Source organism: Pogona vitticeps, chromosome 1 (assembly GCF_051106095.1).
Source record: "Pogona vitticeps strain Pit_001003342236 chromosome 1, PviZW2.1, whole genome shotgun sequence".
Classification (NCBI taxonomy): domain Eukaryota; kingdom Metazoa; phylum Chordata; class Lepidosauria; order Squamata; family Agamidae; genus Pogona; species Pogona vitticeps.
In genome coordinates, this window is record NC_135783.1 from 330141421 (window position 1) to 330159715 (window position 18295).

An 18295-nucleotide genomic window follows, 5' to 3' on the forward strand; every position below is an offset into this window, starting at 1 on the left:
CATACCTTCCACATCTGTACAATTCATACAGAATGACAGAGCAGGAAGAAATGTACAGAGGGGTACCTGTACTGGACTTTGACAGGATGCATAACAAAAGCAAAGCAACAAACTAAACAAAATCTTGTGATACTTTTAAGCACAAGTATAATTGACTTCAATCTTCTCCTCTTTGCAGAATAGCAACAGGAACAACATTATCCTACTGAACTCTTATTGGGATCAGTGCTGCTTCTTCATTTTTATTCAGTGAACCTCTTCGAGAATGCTGGGTAACCATGAAGAGTGAATACTTAAATATACATATACTACCCGTGTTTCCCTAAAAATAAGTCTTGTATTAATGTTTGCTCCAAAAAGGCATTAGGGCTAATTTTCAGGGGATGTTTTATCTTTTTTTTTTTTTTCATGTACAACAGTCATGTCATCTTCTGGTGGCTACACAATGGTGGAGGGCGGGGTTTCACTTAACTGGGGTTTGTTTTGGGGGTAGGGCTTATATTACGAGCATCCTGAAAAATCTTACTAGAGCTTATTTTCAGGTTAGGTCTTATTTTCGGCGAAACAGGATAGTTCTTACCTTGTCGCACTTTTTAATCTCTAAAGATCGCTTTTTTAATATCGTGATTTTATGTTAAGAAAGTTTAGAAACCTGCGAGAGAAGCTTTCCTTAAGAGCAACCCAGGCATATTTTAAAGTAAGAATTGGGAAAACAAAAAAAAATAACATTATCTAAAACTTAATTCAAGATGTACTGCAACCATCAGTAAATATATCAAGAATACGTCCCTGCCTCGCGGAAAACAAATACAAAACTGACTCCACACTTTTCTTTCTTCTTCGTCTTCGCCTGATGTTTAATGGCGAAACGAAAAGCACCACGACCACTACCAGACTTTTCGCCACGAAAGTGCACAAAATCTCCTTCGACACCCCTTTAGCTTTCTTCCTAGATATACTGTACTAGGTAGGATCCCTTGGCTCCGCCTACATTTGCTTTCGTCAGGTCCAGCGGTTGTTTGACCCTCCTCGCGTCCCGTAGCGGGCCTGCTTCCGCTTCTGCCATTTCTGCGCAGCCGCCAAATTGTCGGCGTCGGGCCGTGAGTGAGGAGAATGGTAAGTGAGCAGGGATGGCGGTGGGGGGACTTCGGGGGCCGGTCGTTCTCGGAGCCCCGGGACGGGGGCTCTAGGTAAAAAAGCAAGGCGCTCGGGGGAAGGGTCGGCAGGTGTGTGTGTCCCCCGGGGGCCCTTGCCGCGTGGGCTCTTCTCCTCCCGGCTTCCGGGCGCTTCGCAGTGTTATGCGTTGTCATCGTAACTCCCTTCTCCCGTCTGGGATTGACGGTGGAGAGAAAAGCAAGGCGGCCCCCTCGGCTTGAGGGCCGGTGCTTTCTCGTCGGGGAAGGACCCGCCATTAAGGAGCCCGAAGTCTTTGGGGAGGGCCCTGTGAGGGGTGGGCATGTTGTTCAGGCTCTGCTGAATGAACCGCTGTAGTGTGGCATCCTGGGGGGGGGGGGAGGATGGCTCTCCAGATACTGCTGGGGCTGGAAACCCCATCGTCCTTCACCTAGGATGGTCAGGCAGCGCCCCATCATTTCAATCTTTGTGATATCTCCGGGTGCGTCTGCGTTGTCACTTGTCTCACACGGTTGTTGTGGTTATGTGCTGCTATTAGATTTTTTTTTTGGTGCCCCTAAATTCTTTCCAGGCCAAAAAAGCGATCTGATAACAGCACATCACAACAACAGCCCTGTGATACAACAGGAATTGATTTGAGGGTAGGTAGTACATGCATATATACTGTACATCCCTCTGAATTTGTGATCCCTGAAAGGTCCTGTCATTAACAGCCTGAGGAGACCTTGCAGACTAAAGGTTGTGGTTTTGTTTATTGAGTCAAGCCACCTCATGTGCATCTTGACTCTTTTCCTGCCATGGCTAACTTTTTGTAACAGTATTGTCTTTTCCAGTGAGTTTTGTATGTGGCTGAAGTACCGTACAGTAGTCTCCATTTAGTCATTCTTGCTTTTAGTGAGAGTTTAGGCTTGATTTGATCTAGCACCCACTTATGTGTCGTTTGGATGTGCCATATTATTTGTAAAGCTGTCATCCAATGCTCTATTTCAAATGAATTAATTTTTTCGCCTGTCAGCTTTCTTCACTGTCTAGGTTTCACATTTGTGCATAATAATCATAAAATTACGGAGTAATTGTACTCCTAAGCAAATATAATGTAAGTCACATCAGTCCCTTTTAAAAAAGTGGCAGAATCCATAACCAGACATTCCTTTTATCAGTAGGCAGGAAATTTTGGTCAAGGTTTCCAAATCTCTTCAGGCAGGATGCTACAAATGGGATGTTTTGGGGGAGGATTTTATAATGATATTGAAGACTGCATGATCAGAATTTAAAGATAAATAGGAGATATATTTTCTTAGGATTTCTGCAAAACATGCTAGGGTTGCAGCCTTGCTTGAGAGTACTGTACATCTGACTGAAATGTATGGAATTTAGTTAATAAGTTAAATATTTGGCCCTCAAGACATTTAGATTATTTCAGCTACACAAAATGAGTTGAATTTTTTAACAGTTCCATTTCATCTTCATTTCTTTTATATTTTCTTCCTTGCTAGGGACAAAGCCAGAGTGGTGGACATGGTCCTGGAGGTGGTAAAAAGGATGACAAAGTAAGTTTGCAAAAACATACCAAATAAACTAAATGTTTTTTCTGGTGTGGTTTCCTGAGATATGCTGCACTAAAAATAAATTCTGTGTTGATTGAGGAGTTTAAAGATGCCCTTTACAGACATGGTCTTTCTCTGTATAGATAAAGGTATATTCAGTAAGTTGCCTTATTCTTCAGTAATTGAAACTTTGTAATGGTTACCTTCTGATAAACTGTGGTTAATCTAAAGTGTGTGTGTGTGTGTGTCCAGTGGTCCCCAACCTTTTTAACTCCGTGGCCTGCTGGGGAAGGCGGGTCACTCCCTCATGCACATGCGCAAAGGAGCATGCACAAAGAAGTGGGAGGGCACATCCGCGCATGTGCAAAGGGCAGCACAGCGCTCGGGGGCACTTGTGTGCATGCACGAAGGGGTGGGGGAGCGCTCACACAGGCACGCACAGGCGCAATGGGGCTGTGCATGTGGGGATGGGGGGAAGGTCTGTCTCTATGGCCCAATCCGGCTCAGGCCACAGACCAGCACCGGGCTGCGGACCAGGGGTTGGAGATCTCTGTGTTAAACTAGCCAGCCTCAAACTGTTGTTTATGAACCTCACTGGTTTCAACTAACCACAAGTTTAACGATAAGATTTGGATGGTACCTGAAACAAAAACTGGAAGCAAAGCCTTGTGATCTTGCCTTTTCAATCATACCAAATTGAAAGTTAGCGTGCAAACCTCATGTTGCAGCTTGTTCCAATGACAGATCAACAAACTTCTTTCTCTTTTAGTTGAATATTATTGACCATATTCAAGAAATCTATCATTGGACACATTTGTACATCAATATCCATAATTTTCTTAATCTCTTTGAAAATCATTGAGCATTTCTTCCTCCTAATTCCACAAGTCAGTCACATAAAGTGAATATGTCTCCCTGTCTTTTTTACATCTCCAACATAAAGATGGTGATATTTTGTTGAACAAATTCAGTTTCACTTGTGTTAAATACCACCTCCATACTACTTTATATCTTTTTTTCCTTAACTCACAAACTATCGAACACATTTTTCTCCAAAATAAACTGATCAAGCTAAAGCTCTTCTGCTTTATCTGCTGTTTGCCATGTTTGTCCTGTTATCCATCTCAAGAAAACTAAAACGTCTTGATTTTATATTCATTTACTGTTGATTGGTACCATAGAATAATCCTTAAACAAGTTAAGAAGTTTCTATGGGTTGATAGCCTCAGAAATATGCTAGGGCTTTCCAGATAACTTGGCCTTGATTTTGGAGCCCACAACACTATGTGAAATGATTTGCTGTAGACGACAAAACATGATGTGCAGGATATGTTATTGCAGCCTTTGTTTTTTGATGAAATTATCATAAGTTGCTCTGGGGATGCAGCTTCAGACACAGCAGTAGATGTGCTCATGGCTCATCTAGCTACAGAAATGCTTATTAATTACTGTTTCCCAGATTTTGGTTAGGAGCTGCAGCTTTTCTTGCATGCTGTGATCTATCATATAATTGTCCCTGCTCCACCCCAATTAAACATACTATTTCTCATTGTAGTCCTGGCTTCCCATTGGTTCAGGTCTGTCACCATTTGAATTCTAGGTATGTGTGTGTTTTCCCTCCAGGATAAGAAGAAGAAATATGAGCCTCCAGTTCCAACCCGAGTGGGGAAGAAGAAGAAGAAAACAAAGGGTCCCGACGCTGCGAGCAAGCTTCCACTAGGTAAGCAAACGTAGCTAGTACTGTGTTTCCCCTAAAATAAGACAGGGTCTTATATTAATTTTCACTCCAAAAATCCATTAGGGTTTATTTTCAGGGGATGTTTTATTTTACAGTCATCTCATCTTCTGGTTGCTGCACAATGCTGTACAATGGTGGAGGGTGAGGTTTCTCTGAACTGGGGCTTATTTTTGGGGTAGGGCTTACATTACGAGCATCTTGAAAAATCATACTAGGGCTTATTTTCTGGTTAGGTCTATTTTTGGGGAAATAGGGTACACAACTTGCTAAGGGACCATAGCAGAGCACTAGAGCACATGTGCTCTTTGAGAAAGGTCACTAGTTCAGTCTTGGGCATCAGTCATTACCCCTTCTGATGCTGCTGCAGTTCAATTCCCCATGGTTTTAGCATAATGCTCTGTCTTTAACTGGGGTGGGTGATATGGGACTTGTGGGCCGCATGTAGCTCCAAAGCTTTTTCGGCTCAAATTCTCTTGTCCCAGGGCATGGGGAAAAGTTTGCCGTGTTTTGAAGTGTCCCAACACCACTCCTTCCTGCCAGTTCATTTCCTCATGTACATATTGTGCCCACTGGAGGGTGCAAGATATTTTCACTGGGGAAAAAAACAAGAAATCGATTGGGTCTGGGACTTGTGGGAGCAGATGTAGCCCCAGGTTTTACTTTCAACTTTATACCACTCTGCCTTTTCTTCAATTGTAGTAACCCCTCACACCCAGTGCAGACTGAAACTGCTGAAATTGGAAAGAATTAAGGATTACCTTTTGATGGAGGAAGAATTCATCAGGAACCAGGAACAGATGAAACCTTTGGAAGAAAAGCAAGAGGTATTTTTCAAAGGATATTCTTTGTCTGGTAACAGGTTTTATCTCTCTTAAGGTATTTACTGTTACATACTAAATGGTGGGAAATCCTATTCTGGTCTTAATTTAAAAGATATGTATTGTTTTGTAATCCTTGCTTTTTCAAAACAGTGGTATTAATTTGAGGCTGCTGCTGTGTTAATATCAATATGTGTAGCCGTTACTGCTGTTTCCGGGGCCTGAGAGTGCTAACAAATTGAGGACCGTTCAATCATAATTGTATGATAGGCATAGAGTGTTGAGGAGGAGATGCACTATTTGCAACACATAATTACTTCAAATAATTTTGCCTGCAGGAAGAGAGATCAAAAGTGGATGATCTCAGAGGAACCCCTATGTCTGTGGGGACACTTGAGGAGATCATTGATGATAATCACGCCATCGTGTCTACATCTGTGGGATCTGAGCACTATGTCAGCATTCTCTCCTTTGTAGATAAAGATTTGCTAGAGCCCGGATGTTCAGTTCTACTTAATCACAAGGTAATTAAAGTCATCTTTAGAGGTTTTGGCTGCCTCTGATTCAGAGCAATGAAAGGCAGTAACTTTTATAAAAATGTATTTAAAGCATTTTCTTTATTTTTGAACCAAAAGCAGTCTGTGTAAGATCAGTAACAAAGCAGATGTCCACATTTCCAGTTCATCGTTTAAGAAACATAACATAAAGGAAAATGGGATGAGAAAGGAAGAGAAAAACCAATTATTAAAGTTAAAAGATTCTTATAATGAATACATAGAATTGAATCACTACAGAGCTGAATGGAGCTGGTCTCTCAGCTGTGCATTGCAATGTGTCTGTTTCTCCTCTCTTTTCCTCTAATGCACTTTACTTTGGAGTCATACACATTTCAACAGCCAGTTATAATGTGGTTGTGATAAATTTTAAGTAGGATGCAAACACAGCAGAGAGAACTCAGTAGAGGGCAACAGAGGTTTAGACCCAGTACAGAGAATACTGGCCATGCAATTGATGGGTGAAATTAAATACAGCTTCCTGAATTCCTGTTGATTTGAACAGATTTCAGACACAACTTCCTTTAGGATAGGCTCAGCAAGTAAAGAATTACTATATGCCAAAGTTGGTTGGCACTCAATGTTATGCATATTGCCCTGGGTGGAAGGGAAGCATTTGTTATCCCATCTCAGGCAACAATATATCTGAGACCAGGGCTATTCCATGGTGCTTTGGAACAAGCAGGACAAGCTCAGATCTACAGTGCTGGTTTGATTTGCTCCAGAGCTTGGCTTGAGATGAAAGAATGTTTAGTGTTTCTTCTTTCAAGTTGCTTGTGTTTGCAAGAAAAGGTTGTATGTCAGCTTTGAGCTATATATGAGATTTCCCCTTCTTTCCCTTTTCTTAGAAATTTTTAGAAAATTTTTCAGGGAGGGTTTTTGTAGTCCTTGGCATTGCCAGGTGGCCAAGATGCTTGCTGCTTGCAGAGTTAATTTTCTCAGTAGTTACTTTTGGTAGTGTTGTTTATGCTGTGGTCATAATGGATAAAAACACTTTTGTGAATAATATGGGTAATGTGCTGTATTGATTGGTACTGCCACCCATTGTTTTGATTAGGTCCATGCTGTAATAGGAGTACTGATGGATGACACAGATCCTTTAGTTACAGTGATGAAGGTGGAGAAAGCCCCACAGGAGACATATGCAGATATTGGGGGCTTAGATAACCAGATTCAAGAAATCAAGGTATTTATCTTTCTAACACTGTGTGATAATAGTAGCAGATGCTATGACATGTATTACTTCAAAGATTTCTTTAGAAAATGTAGTAGACAACTTACATTGTAATTTATTTGGGACACAAGTGGCTTGTGGCTTTCACTTCAAACTCCAGTAGTATTTTGCTGACCGGTGGCCAAGAGGAACAGTTCATCAATTATTACAGATGTTTTTGTTAACATTAGTAAAACAGCCCTTTCTACTGAAATAAAACTCAGCCACGTGGTCATTACAAAATACAGTTGTAAGAGTAAGCATTATTAGATTAAGAAAATCATACAGTCTGTTAGCTTTCATGCATCAAGACTAGAGATGAAGGTATTCTTAAACGAATACCCCCATTTCTAATCAGGATTGTTCACTGTGTCAAGCATGTACCAGTGTGAAGAACTTCAAAGACCAAAAGTTCATGGCAAGATGGATTTGGCCAGGCACGTTTTTCTTAGATGTCAGTTAGAAAAGATACAGGCTGCATTAGAGCTGTTGTGAATTGGATTAACTGACACACACACCCAATTCTTCAAACAAAAGGGGGCAGGTCTCTGCACCTTCTCATTTGGTCTTCCTTCGATGCATGTTTCTGTTTGGCTAGGGATGGGGGTGGTTGTCACAGAAAACCTGGAGTCCTCCATCTGGGATTTGGGGTAACAATTTAGTAAACTCATTACGTTTATTCAATTGGAGTAAAAATAAAGCCAAAATAATTTTACTCCTTTTGCCCTTTCTAATGCAGTTGGGCATAAATTGACAATGAATTGCTCAAAATACAGAAAAGTATGTTCAGACTTTCATTTTTCTGTGGTCCATTTCTACTCTTTGTTGTTGCAGCTGCTGCAGGATGAGGGTGCCTTAGAAACATTTGAGTTGTATTGACATGCTTCGAGAAGGGAAAGCAGAAATGATAAACCATAAATTTTCTTACTTATAGGAATCTGTGGAGTTACCTTTGACTCATCCAGAATATTATGAAGAGATGGGTATAAAGCCGCCCAAAGGAGTAATTCTGTATGGACCACCTGGGACAGGTACTCCCCCCCCCCGACTTTCACATCTGGTTCTTTGTATATATGTATGTCATGAAAGGAGAGAAAAGAATCAGAATATTAAATTATCCTTGCTTCTCAAAGCAATACCCCATAATTGTTAGAACGCTTATGGATTCTTAAAGGTATTCTGTTTGAGACTAGAGGAAAATTATTGTCATTGCTCTTGTTCCTTATCACTAAATGATCTGGGATATACACAAAGGTTTACATGCTTGATGGAGGCTGGAGACTTAATGTATTTATTTCCTTACCACTGGTTTGTCTTCATGCTGCTAGTGTGAAACACTTTAATAGTAGATAGATCAGATTGTCTTTTAAAGTATATGGTGCAGTGAGCCCTACAAAACATTTATTTGTTGCTTAATCAAGGTAGCTTCTTTTTTTAAGAAATAAATGTATAAAATTTTCTGAGTGGATTCTAGAATAGGCATTAGTCATCCATAAAAGGATTTCACAGAGATTTACCGTTCAGATTCTCAGTTCATTTCTCTCTGGTCTGTTTATAGAAGCTGATACTTATGATAATCTGTATTCCCATTGGTTGCTCCTAGGAAATCTTTTATATTTAATCCATTCTACAGATTGCTCAGTGCATGATTGGACATTATATATCCAGAATCTTACCAGAAAGGGAGCCAGTTGTTCTTACATACTCATTTCCTACTTTGTCCCTCTAATATGGAAGAGGTTTATCCAGAAACCATAATCGGGGAGATCGAAGGGCAGACAAATGTTGTTGCTGCCTAGAGTGGTCTTATAGGCCAGATAGGCGGGGTATAAATCAAATAAATAAATAAAATAAATACTGGCTTAGATTTTACCTTTCTGTTCTGTGAAAGTAGTTAAAAGGGTAGGACTGTGTTAGCCGAATACTCCCACTTTTGTGTAAGATGCATCATGAAATGTCAGACTATGCCCCTACATGACAGCTTCATAAAATACAGTCTAAACAGATACTTAGATATGAGACGTCCCCTTTGGAAATCAAGGCACAGTGCTTTTGTGTTGCATCCTGAACCATAAGTATGTTCTCTGCATTTGAATATATTTTTTAAAATGTAGTATAGAATCTACCAATGATTCTGCTGAGAAAAACACTTTTATTTGGAGATCTAGTTGCCTTCATAAGGCATGAGGTCTTTTTAGTTATAGCCCTAAAAAGCTCTTTTGCCATTTTGAGAAAAGTCCTATATTTAATTATTTTAATGTTTAGCTATGGACCACCTTGTAGAAAAAAATGCTAAAGCAGTTTTCTTCTTTATATATATGGCTATGAAAAATCCTGGATGTCTTTTTAAGTCATTGGTTTGTTACTCTTTTCACCACTTATTTAAATGTCTCCTAGAATACTAGCTGTCGGTAAATTAAGACTGTGTGGGGCATTTTGAAGTCTGTATGACTATGGAAATAGCTTTGTATTTTGTTGGCTTAACCTCCAGAATTAATCTTTATTATTTATTTAAAATGTTTTTGCCCTGCCCTTTGCCTTAAAAAGAACCCAAGGCAGCTTACATAATTAAAAGTCAATATAAACACTAAAAACAACGATCCTTTTGGTAGTTATGGGTTTCTTACATGAATGTATACCTCTGTAATACAGTTATACCACAGTAGGTACCTTCCTCATTCTTGATCTTCTTAAAAATCAAACAGGTAAAACATTGTTAGCCAAAGCAGTGGCAAATCAAACATCTGCTACTTTCCTGAGAGTGGTTGGTTCTGAGCTTATCCAGAAGTACTTGGGAGATGGTCCAAAGCTTGTTCGGGAACTGTTTCGAGTGGCTGAGGAGCATGCCCCATCAATTGTCTTCATTGATGAAATTGATGCCATAGGTACCAAAAGGTAGGATACTGTGGTCACTTTCATAGTGTATTTCTGTGGATTTTTTTCTCCAGTCCCTTAAATTATGTGGATTGTGGGCTACAAGAGCAAAGTTGCATGCTCCCCTTCCCAAAGAATCTTTTTCCAGAGGCTATTGCTGGAATCTTGATAGTTAAAAAAACAAATACTTGTATGTTCCTTGTTGTCTTCATCAGGGAGTGTGTGGCCCTTGTTGGACTGGGAGGGGATTTGCAAATACTGTAGAACATAATCCCCAGCATCTACATAAAGTACTAGGAAAGAATTTTGCCTGAACCTCTGAGAACCACCAGTCATTGTCAATAGAATTGGATTTGATGGACAAAGGGTCTGACTCAGCTGGGAGCAGTTTCTTGGGTTTCTGAAACAGGAACATTTTAAAAAACAAGTTTATTTATCCATTTATTTGTTATTTATACACCCCTTTCTCCTCCCATAGGGAATCCAAGGAGGCTCACAACAGATAAAATAAAAAATTTGAAAAATATGTAAACATGAAACATATATTAAGATTAAAAATCAAGTTTGAAAACAATTCAAAAGCATTTAAAAACCCCTAAGTTAAAAACAAGCATTCCTGAGATAACAAACTGCTTAAAGTCCTGCCTGAAGACGAAGGTGTTTGCCTGAAGGACAAGAGCGATGGGGCCAACCTGGCATCTCAAGGCATTACATTCTAAAGCCTGGGAGCAGCCACTGAGAAGGCCTCTCATGTCCTCACTGAAGTCTGTATGGTGTGGAGAAAGCACATAGAAGAGTTTTTCCCCCTTGCTTACTGAGATCATTGAGCAAAGCTGAATGGTGGGAGATTCAGGAAAAGTCAAAAGATGGAATTTTTAAAAATATAAGGCACCGATGTACAATAGAATTTGCTTCCACAAGAGGTAACAATGGCCATTGATTCAGACAGCTTTAAAATAGAATTAGGAAAAAAAATGTAGATTAAGGCTATCAGTGCTGCCTGTTGTACTCATGTCCTGCTTGCGGAGTTCCAAGAAGTAACTGTGAGAGCAAAAGGCTGGACTGGATAGCCCTTTGGTCTGATCTATTACCATTTTTTATGTTCGTGAGATAGCAGTTCATAGTGAGCAGTTCCATTTTGAAATTTGTCTCTTTCGAAGAGAACAGCTGATGTATGTGAATATTAATAGTGATTGTAACAGCATGTCTGTGTCAGGTTTTCTGCTGTTTCATGTGGAAGGGGGGGAAAGGGGGCCAGAAAGGTTTACAGCAGCCAGGGAGTAGTGAGCAAGCAAGCAGGTTCAGGCAAGTCATATACCAAAGATAGCTGTAAGATCCATTTACAAGATCTTGGTTAAGCAACACCTTTATTGTGTAGTTCAGAATTGGGTCATATTGCTGAACAAGAATTTTCTGTGTACTTGACTCATTTGCTTATGATTTCTTGTTTACTTGTAAGTAAAGGTACACATTTTGTGAATACTGCTGTGTATAATTTCCTTTTATTCCCTTCTTCTCCTACTTCAAAGGTATGATTCAAACTCAGGTGGTGAGAGGGAGATCCAACGAACAATGCTGGAGTTGTTGAACCAACTGGATGGGTTTGATTCGCGTGGAGATGTCAAAGTGATCATGGCCACTAACAGAATAGAAACACTAGATCCAGCCTTAATCAGGCCAGGTAAGAGACTGTGTCACAGTTTTCTGTTTGTCATTTCACACCTTGCATTTAATTTTTTGAAATTTTGGGACAATCTTAGTGTTCTTCCCATGGGGGAAGAAATCCTTTGAAATGTGGAAGATACGGAATGGGAGAGGACAAGCAAAGCTCAGTGTGAGCAAATGACACTCTGCATATTAGACCTCAGAAGCTTTTCTGAAGGCATACGGTTCAGCAGTCTTGCTGAGACTGGGGCTTTGTCAGGTGTGTATGGAGATGCCCTTCATACTATGTTTTAAAGGTCCTGAAAGTAAGGTGGAATAGAAATGTAGTATTTACAGAAACAAGAGATGCTTTGTTGCCAGGTTTGACCTCTGAGTACATGCCTAAACTCATACATGTTCAGGGGGGCACACATAACAGATCTTTGAACCATGGCAGTTGTGTGTCTTGACATAGATTGAACTGAGTATATCACACTCATATGGAGCTATGCTCAAGGGGAATTTTTTTAAAACATAAAAGAACTAAAATACAGCAAAGATTCAACAATACAGTGTATAATAATGGAGAATTATACTCTGAAGAAACAAATTCACATGGCTGAGAAGGTTCTGAGATTCAAGGAAAGATCTGCAGGACCTGAGCACACTATTTTGAGAGGTACTACAAGGGTAAAAAGAGAAAAGGAAGGAAGGCTCTTTACCTAAATCTCTCTCTCACACACACACACAGAGAGAGAGAGAGAGAGAGAGAAGGAGAGAGAGACAGTGAGAGAAAGAGAGATTGTTGGTTAATTGAGCCACCAATATGTGCAGAAAATACTCCGAGAAATAGATTAGGTGTGATAAAGATTATCTCTCCTTAGTCTTATTAGACTATCTTGAAGCTGGAAAGTGTTGGAACTCTGGCTGGAATAATGTAAAGGAATTTTTAGTCAAGGATCAAAGGAAGGACCAGAGGCCCTTGGCCAGAAATCAGGAATTCAGGAGAGCAACATGGGCTATCAGGAGTCTCTGGATACATCCTGGATTCTGAGGGACTAAGGCAGTTATTTCAGCTCAGACAATGAAGTCAGCATGAAGGGGCTTGGCGGGGATCAGCAGCAGGAAGATTCTGGCGAAGAGATACAGAAAAAAGATTCATCCCAAAACCACTAATATGGCTACTGTGTTTTTTTTTCTGGTTTCTGCCAAGGCTGACTACTGATGTGGCCTCTTATTAGTCAGGTGCCCTGTCCTGCCCTGAGCTTAACTTTTGCCCACTTTACTAATCCTGTCTGATAATCCAGATACAATGCATAAGAAAAAGAATATGGGAGATTCTGTATTCTCGAAGGCTTTCATGGCCGGGATCAGATGGTTGTTGTATATTTCGGGCTGTTTGGTCATGTTCTGGAGGTTTTTCTTCCTAATGTTTCACCAGTCTCTCTGGCCGGCATCTTTAGAGGACAGGAGTTAGAACTCTGTCTGTGTTCTGGTATAGTGTGTGGGATAGTTGAGCATTTCTAGCTGTGGGATCTGCTTTTTGTCCTTTTCAGGAGATTGGGTGATTATGGTGATCAGGGTGTTTTTTTGTTATGGGTGTATTGTTGTGATAAGGGGGGGAGCTGATCTGTCACTGTTATTGATGGGTGTTGTTAGCTAGTCTTTTGTGTGCAGTGATCCTTGTGCTGGGTAGAGTTCGTTGACTTTTTTTTTGCAGGCTGGATTTTTCAGTGCACAACACCCATCAATCGCAATGACAGATCATCTCCTCTCCCTTATCACAACAATACACCCATAACAAAAATACCTTAATCACCCAATCTTCTAAAAAGGACAAAAAGCAGATCCCACAGCTACAAATACTCAACTGTCCCACAAGCTACATCAGAACACAGACAAGAGTTCTAACTCCTGTCCTCTGAAGATGCCAGCTACCGAGACTGGCAAAATGTTAGGAAGAAAAATCTCCAGAACATGGCCAAACAGCCCAGAAAACCTTCAACAACCCTGAGAGACTCTCTTTACAGAAATGCAGACGGTCCTTTTAGTGTAAAATCAAAAGAAGGTGACCTAATTTATCAGATTGATAGAATACCTGTGTAATTTTGATAGGAGTCATTTCGAGCTTTATTCTTGTCATTTCCGCTTGGGGCTTGGCTCCCTATTTTTTCTCTGCCACTGTTTTTAATCTATACTTGCCCTTGGCCTAACAAGTGTTCCAGTTAAAACAGCCAGTAGTAACTTAGTAAGAGTCAGACTCTGCAGGGGTGTTGTACAAACCTGGCCACATTGGTAACAGCTTAGTCCTGTTAAAAACAGGATATGTGTCCATTGTTTGGAACAGGATATACAAAAATATAATTGCTCCTTATAGCATGGTTGTGGAGATCATTTTCAGGATAAATTTCTTTCTCTTTAAGAAAAAATGTTTAGCCCAATTTCATTGTTAAGAGAAATTGCATTATCCGACATGGAGCCCCCTCCCAGAGGAAGCTTTTTATTTTTTAACTCCTGTGGCCAAAATCTGATTTGGCTGAATTTCTCTCATCTCTAGGACGTATTGATAGGAAGATTGAATTTCCTCTGCCAGATGAGAAAACCAAGAAGCGTATTTTTCAAATTCATACTAGCAGAATGACATTGGCAGATGATGTAACTCTAGATGAGCTGATTATGGCTAAAGATGACCTCTCTGGTGCAGATATCAAGGTAAGATCGCACATTGATTGAATTTTCCCTCTTAGGATGATTTAGCTAAGGTTCCATTCTTCATGGGTTTATTTTGTCTTACACAAGATCCAAATGCCTTTACTTTACCAGCTGTTTAAAAATCTATTGTTGAACTCTCCCAAGTTTAGAAAAATCATTAGGGTTGTTGGGGTGAAGTGCAGGTTGTTTGTTTTTTAGCATTTACATTTTTCTTCTAATGTTAGATCAGTGGTTCCCAAACTTTTTTGACTTGCAGCTCCCTTTACTTACTGACCACTGGCCATGGCTCTCAGTACAGTAGGACTGCTGTATCCACCGGATCAGTACCCACCATTTTGCTTGTCCACTGGGGGGGGGGGGGAATAAAAACATTTTAAAAACATGAATTCACCTTTCCAAGATGTATTACCAGGACAGGCCACTAGGTGGAACCAGAGGCTGTGCTGTATGGAAACTGTATGGTGGCTTAATGGAAACTTAGAGTTGGAATCTAGGAGTACTGTATCTGGAGTATGAAAAATAGGCACCAAGGAGGGGTTAAACCGTTATAAGATTACTGTATCTGCTTGAAGTTAAGACTTGTATAGAATAAACTGAGCATGTGAAATGATTTTTGGGGGCCCGAGGGCTTTGGCGTGGAGACGTTTGTTCATATGACTTGATGAGTTGTCTCATTGGGCTATGTTGGGACAATGCTGCATTTTTCCATGAAGGTTGCATGCAGAGTGAAAGTGAGAACATAAGTAAGTAGTAATAAATGCTTACATTTCTAGTACAATAGACTATCATGTGTTGCAGTCATTGCCAGTTTGTTTAATTTATGAACCAACCTTAAGTTTGCCTTTTAACATAATTTAACAAGATCCATTGCAAGCTTGCTTAATGTAAGTTCTCATGCACTACAGAGGGACATATTTCCAAGTAAGTGTATATAGGATTGTAGCTTTATGAAGACAATGTTGGAAGTGTTTATTATCCACTTATTGGAAAATCACTTTATCATAGCATTTGATATAAGTGAGATTTGAAATTTTCTAACTGGAGGCTTTCTTCCCTGGCAGGCAATTTGCACAGAAGCTGGCTTGATGGCTCTGCGGGAACGAAGAATGAAAGTAACAAATGAAGACTTCAAAAAATCTAAAGAAAATGTTCTTTATAAGAAACAAGAAGGCACCCCAGAGGGCCTTTATCTTTAACTCTCTTTTTTGTTCTGCAGTGGGGAGAATTGTTTTAAACTGTCTTTCAGAATCCAGAGAAAAACATGGAAGTTTAAGGTGGTAGTGGGAAGAAAGGAAAAGCTGTTGCTGCTTGAAGCATCATAAATGTATTCCTCTGTATTGTAACTTAATTGTCAAATACTTTGTCATTAAAAACTTGGTTTCCAAGTAAATTCCAAGTAAAATGGTAGGGTTATGATTAGTTTCTAATGTACACATAAAACTGTTTTGCTTCCACATTCTACAAACCAACCAACATCTATTCCAGGCTCTGTTTTTACTCCGAAACTTTGCCAAGTATAAAAGCAATTGCTTGAGTTAGACATTTATCTCTAGACTGGAGGAAGGGGCTGAAAAATAGGCTCTTGGTGATGGAAATGCTTTGAAAGGCCTGGTTTGTGGAGAATCCATCCAGAAAAGCTTCTAGAAAATGTTTTCACCTGTGAGGTGTGTTACAAGCAAAGTGACTCAGATCACTAACTAGTATGCAGTTTCCTTTACTTTCCTCCATGACAAGATAGTTCCCTGGGGTGTGCCAAGTTCATGAACTGGTAATATATATTGTCAGATTTCATGGCCAGGAAAATCTGTGTTAGCAAGAACAAAATCTAACAGCTGAATTGCTGGAAATGCAGGCTTTGGGGCATTCTGAGATCCCTCGGGTTGATTATTTAGTCAAGGTTTAAGATAATTGTGCGAAAGCTAGCCCATGATGTCCTATTGTTGCCATAGAACATGGCAGCATAGACTTGTTCTAGTCATTGGACAGAAAATGGGCAGAATAGTGCAGTTCTTATCCCAATTTCTGTGGTTCTGTCATAGACAAGATGTCTGCCCTACTGGTAGAACATTCCATTTCATCATTGACATCATAGCTTTAGTCACCTATTCTGACTCCAGAGAATCACTTTAAATTCTTTCCCCACAACTTGGTCAACATGCTGTGCAGACAGGACTGCAAGCAACAGTTGAGTAGATGGTCTGATTCTGTATAAAGCAGCTGTTTCATGGGGTTTTTCATAAATTTGTGTTCCAGGATCCTTTTTTCCTGGTAGGAGCAATGACTTCAGCTGAATTCACCTATAACAGCAACTGTTTCCAATATTGAAATATAGTGCCTCATCATTCCCATCCATTGGTCACCTGGCTGAGGATTATGGTACCAGTAGTCCAACACATGGAAGGCACGTGGTCAACAAAATGTCTTGCTTTCCTAGGCAGTCACTGTGGGCAAACTATGGTAAAATAAACCATGCCAAGTAAACTAGCCCAATATTTTAAAGTGTATCAGGCTGGAGAAGGCTAAGATACAACAAGGCTAAGATGCAACAAGAGTAGTTTAAATTGGGGGACCAAGTTGAAGTTACTGTGGCTACTGGTACTATTTACCTGTGGAGAAACCTCAAAGCAATTCTGTCATTGAAGGGTCTGGATCAACCTATTTGATACTCTGAACAAAAATTATGCACAGTATATATGTTTTATTCAAAACCACTGGGGATATATTTTTGCCATCTTGCTGTGCTACAAACACCATTAACTGGTAGCGGATTCCCTCTGCTTCTGAATAATTAAGCAGGTGTTCAAAGCCTGAAGGGGTTTCTCCTGGCTCCACTGAACAATTTAAGCTATGTAGAAAGCAGATTGCTTTCATAGTATCTCGACAAGGCACACTCTGACAGTGCTAAGTACTAGAAATATATGCTGCCAGAGGAGTATAGTCACGCAAGGAAGCTATTATGTGCTCTTTTATTGATTCTGTTTCAATGACAAAATGGGCAAAATTCTGTTCATGTGCTTGATGTTATGCCTGGCACCACTAATGAAGATTGCACTTCTGCCTCAACGCAATCTTTAGTCTCGTATTTTATTTTGCCACACAATTTTGGCCAGCAAGTAATAGAACATGGTTCTATCTAACTTGCTGTGGGTTACCTGTACCTACAATGATTTATTTGGCCATCATTATACTTGTTCTTTAGCATAACTTCAGTTGATAACTCATGCTTCTTGGTTCTGTTGTCAGGAAGCTCATTTCAGTCCATGTGTGCCTGTCTATTGCTTTGATCTGAAGACAGATGTCACCCGGATCTCAGTCACAGAAACCAGGTCTTACTAGTGACCTTAACTATAGCTATGATTTATACTTGGATCATAGCTATGATGCATGTGAATTAAGATTCACCACTAAGCAGGATTTTAACCTAATATCTCAGACTGTGGCAAGTAGACTTTCATTCTTCTGAAGTTTGACTGCATTTCTCATTATCTCTTATCAGTGGTCATACTGGTCAAGGATTATGTGAATTAAAATCTCAAACATTAAGAAAGCGGATGGGGAATGCATAGCCCTTCAGAAATTGGATTCCTGTTGGCTAAACCGCTATGGGGAATATATGAAAAGAAAGTTATTTTACTTTATTGTAAAGCCTGGTTAGCAGGAAAAATTGGTTAGTCTTAATTCTAGTTAAGATCTGTGCCATCACAAGTTTTAACTGTAGTTTAAAATAAGCAAGGGGATTTGTACCAGAGGAGGTGTATAGTGTTATGTCCTGCTCCCTTAATCTTTGTTTAGGCATGAAGAGCATTACATATCTGTCAGTGCCCTTGTCTGTTCTATGCTATTTTAAGTTCTTGTTTAGAAAGTCACGCTCATGACAGGAAGCAAAATCATAGGTGGCCACAAATGGCTAATAGCCAAAGAGGATAGTCTGTTAAATATTGTATTTTGTGTCACATGCATTAATAGGTAAATTACAGTGGTGCCTTGACTTACGACCATAATCCGTTCCAGAAGATGGACGTAACTCGAAATGGTCGTTAAGTCGAAGCACCGTTTTCCAT

The 18295-nt window shown here is 39.9% G+C and overlaps 1 protein-coding gene across 2 annotated transcripts; it reads left to right on the forward strand.

Annotated features, from left to right (window-relative positions):
• Positions 1-1001: 1001 nt before the first annotated feature.
• On the forward strand, positions 1002-15636 carry PSMC1 (proteasome 26S subunit, ATPase 1). 2 transcript variants are annotated; one of them, XM_072986556.2, is made up of 11 exons: positions 1002-1116; positions 2631-2684; positions 4305-4401; positions 5119-5243; positions 5576-5761; positions 6849-6977; positions 7939-8035; positions 9710-9899; positions 11408-11559; positions 14080-14234; positions 15296-15636. In XM_072986556.2, the coding sequence occupies exons 1-11, from the start codon at positions 1114-1116 to the stop codon at positions 15428-15430; spliced, it is 1323 nt and encodes a 440-aa protein (XP_072842657.1). In that variant the 5' UTR covers positions 1002-1113; the 3' UTR covers positions 15431-15636. The 2 variants fall into 2 exon arrangements, with proteins under 2 accessions (XP_072842657.1, XP_072842658.1); XM_072986557.2 differs by having other exon boundaries at positions 1106-1190.
• Positions 15637-18295: the final 2659 nt, after the last annotated feature.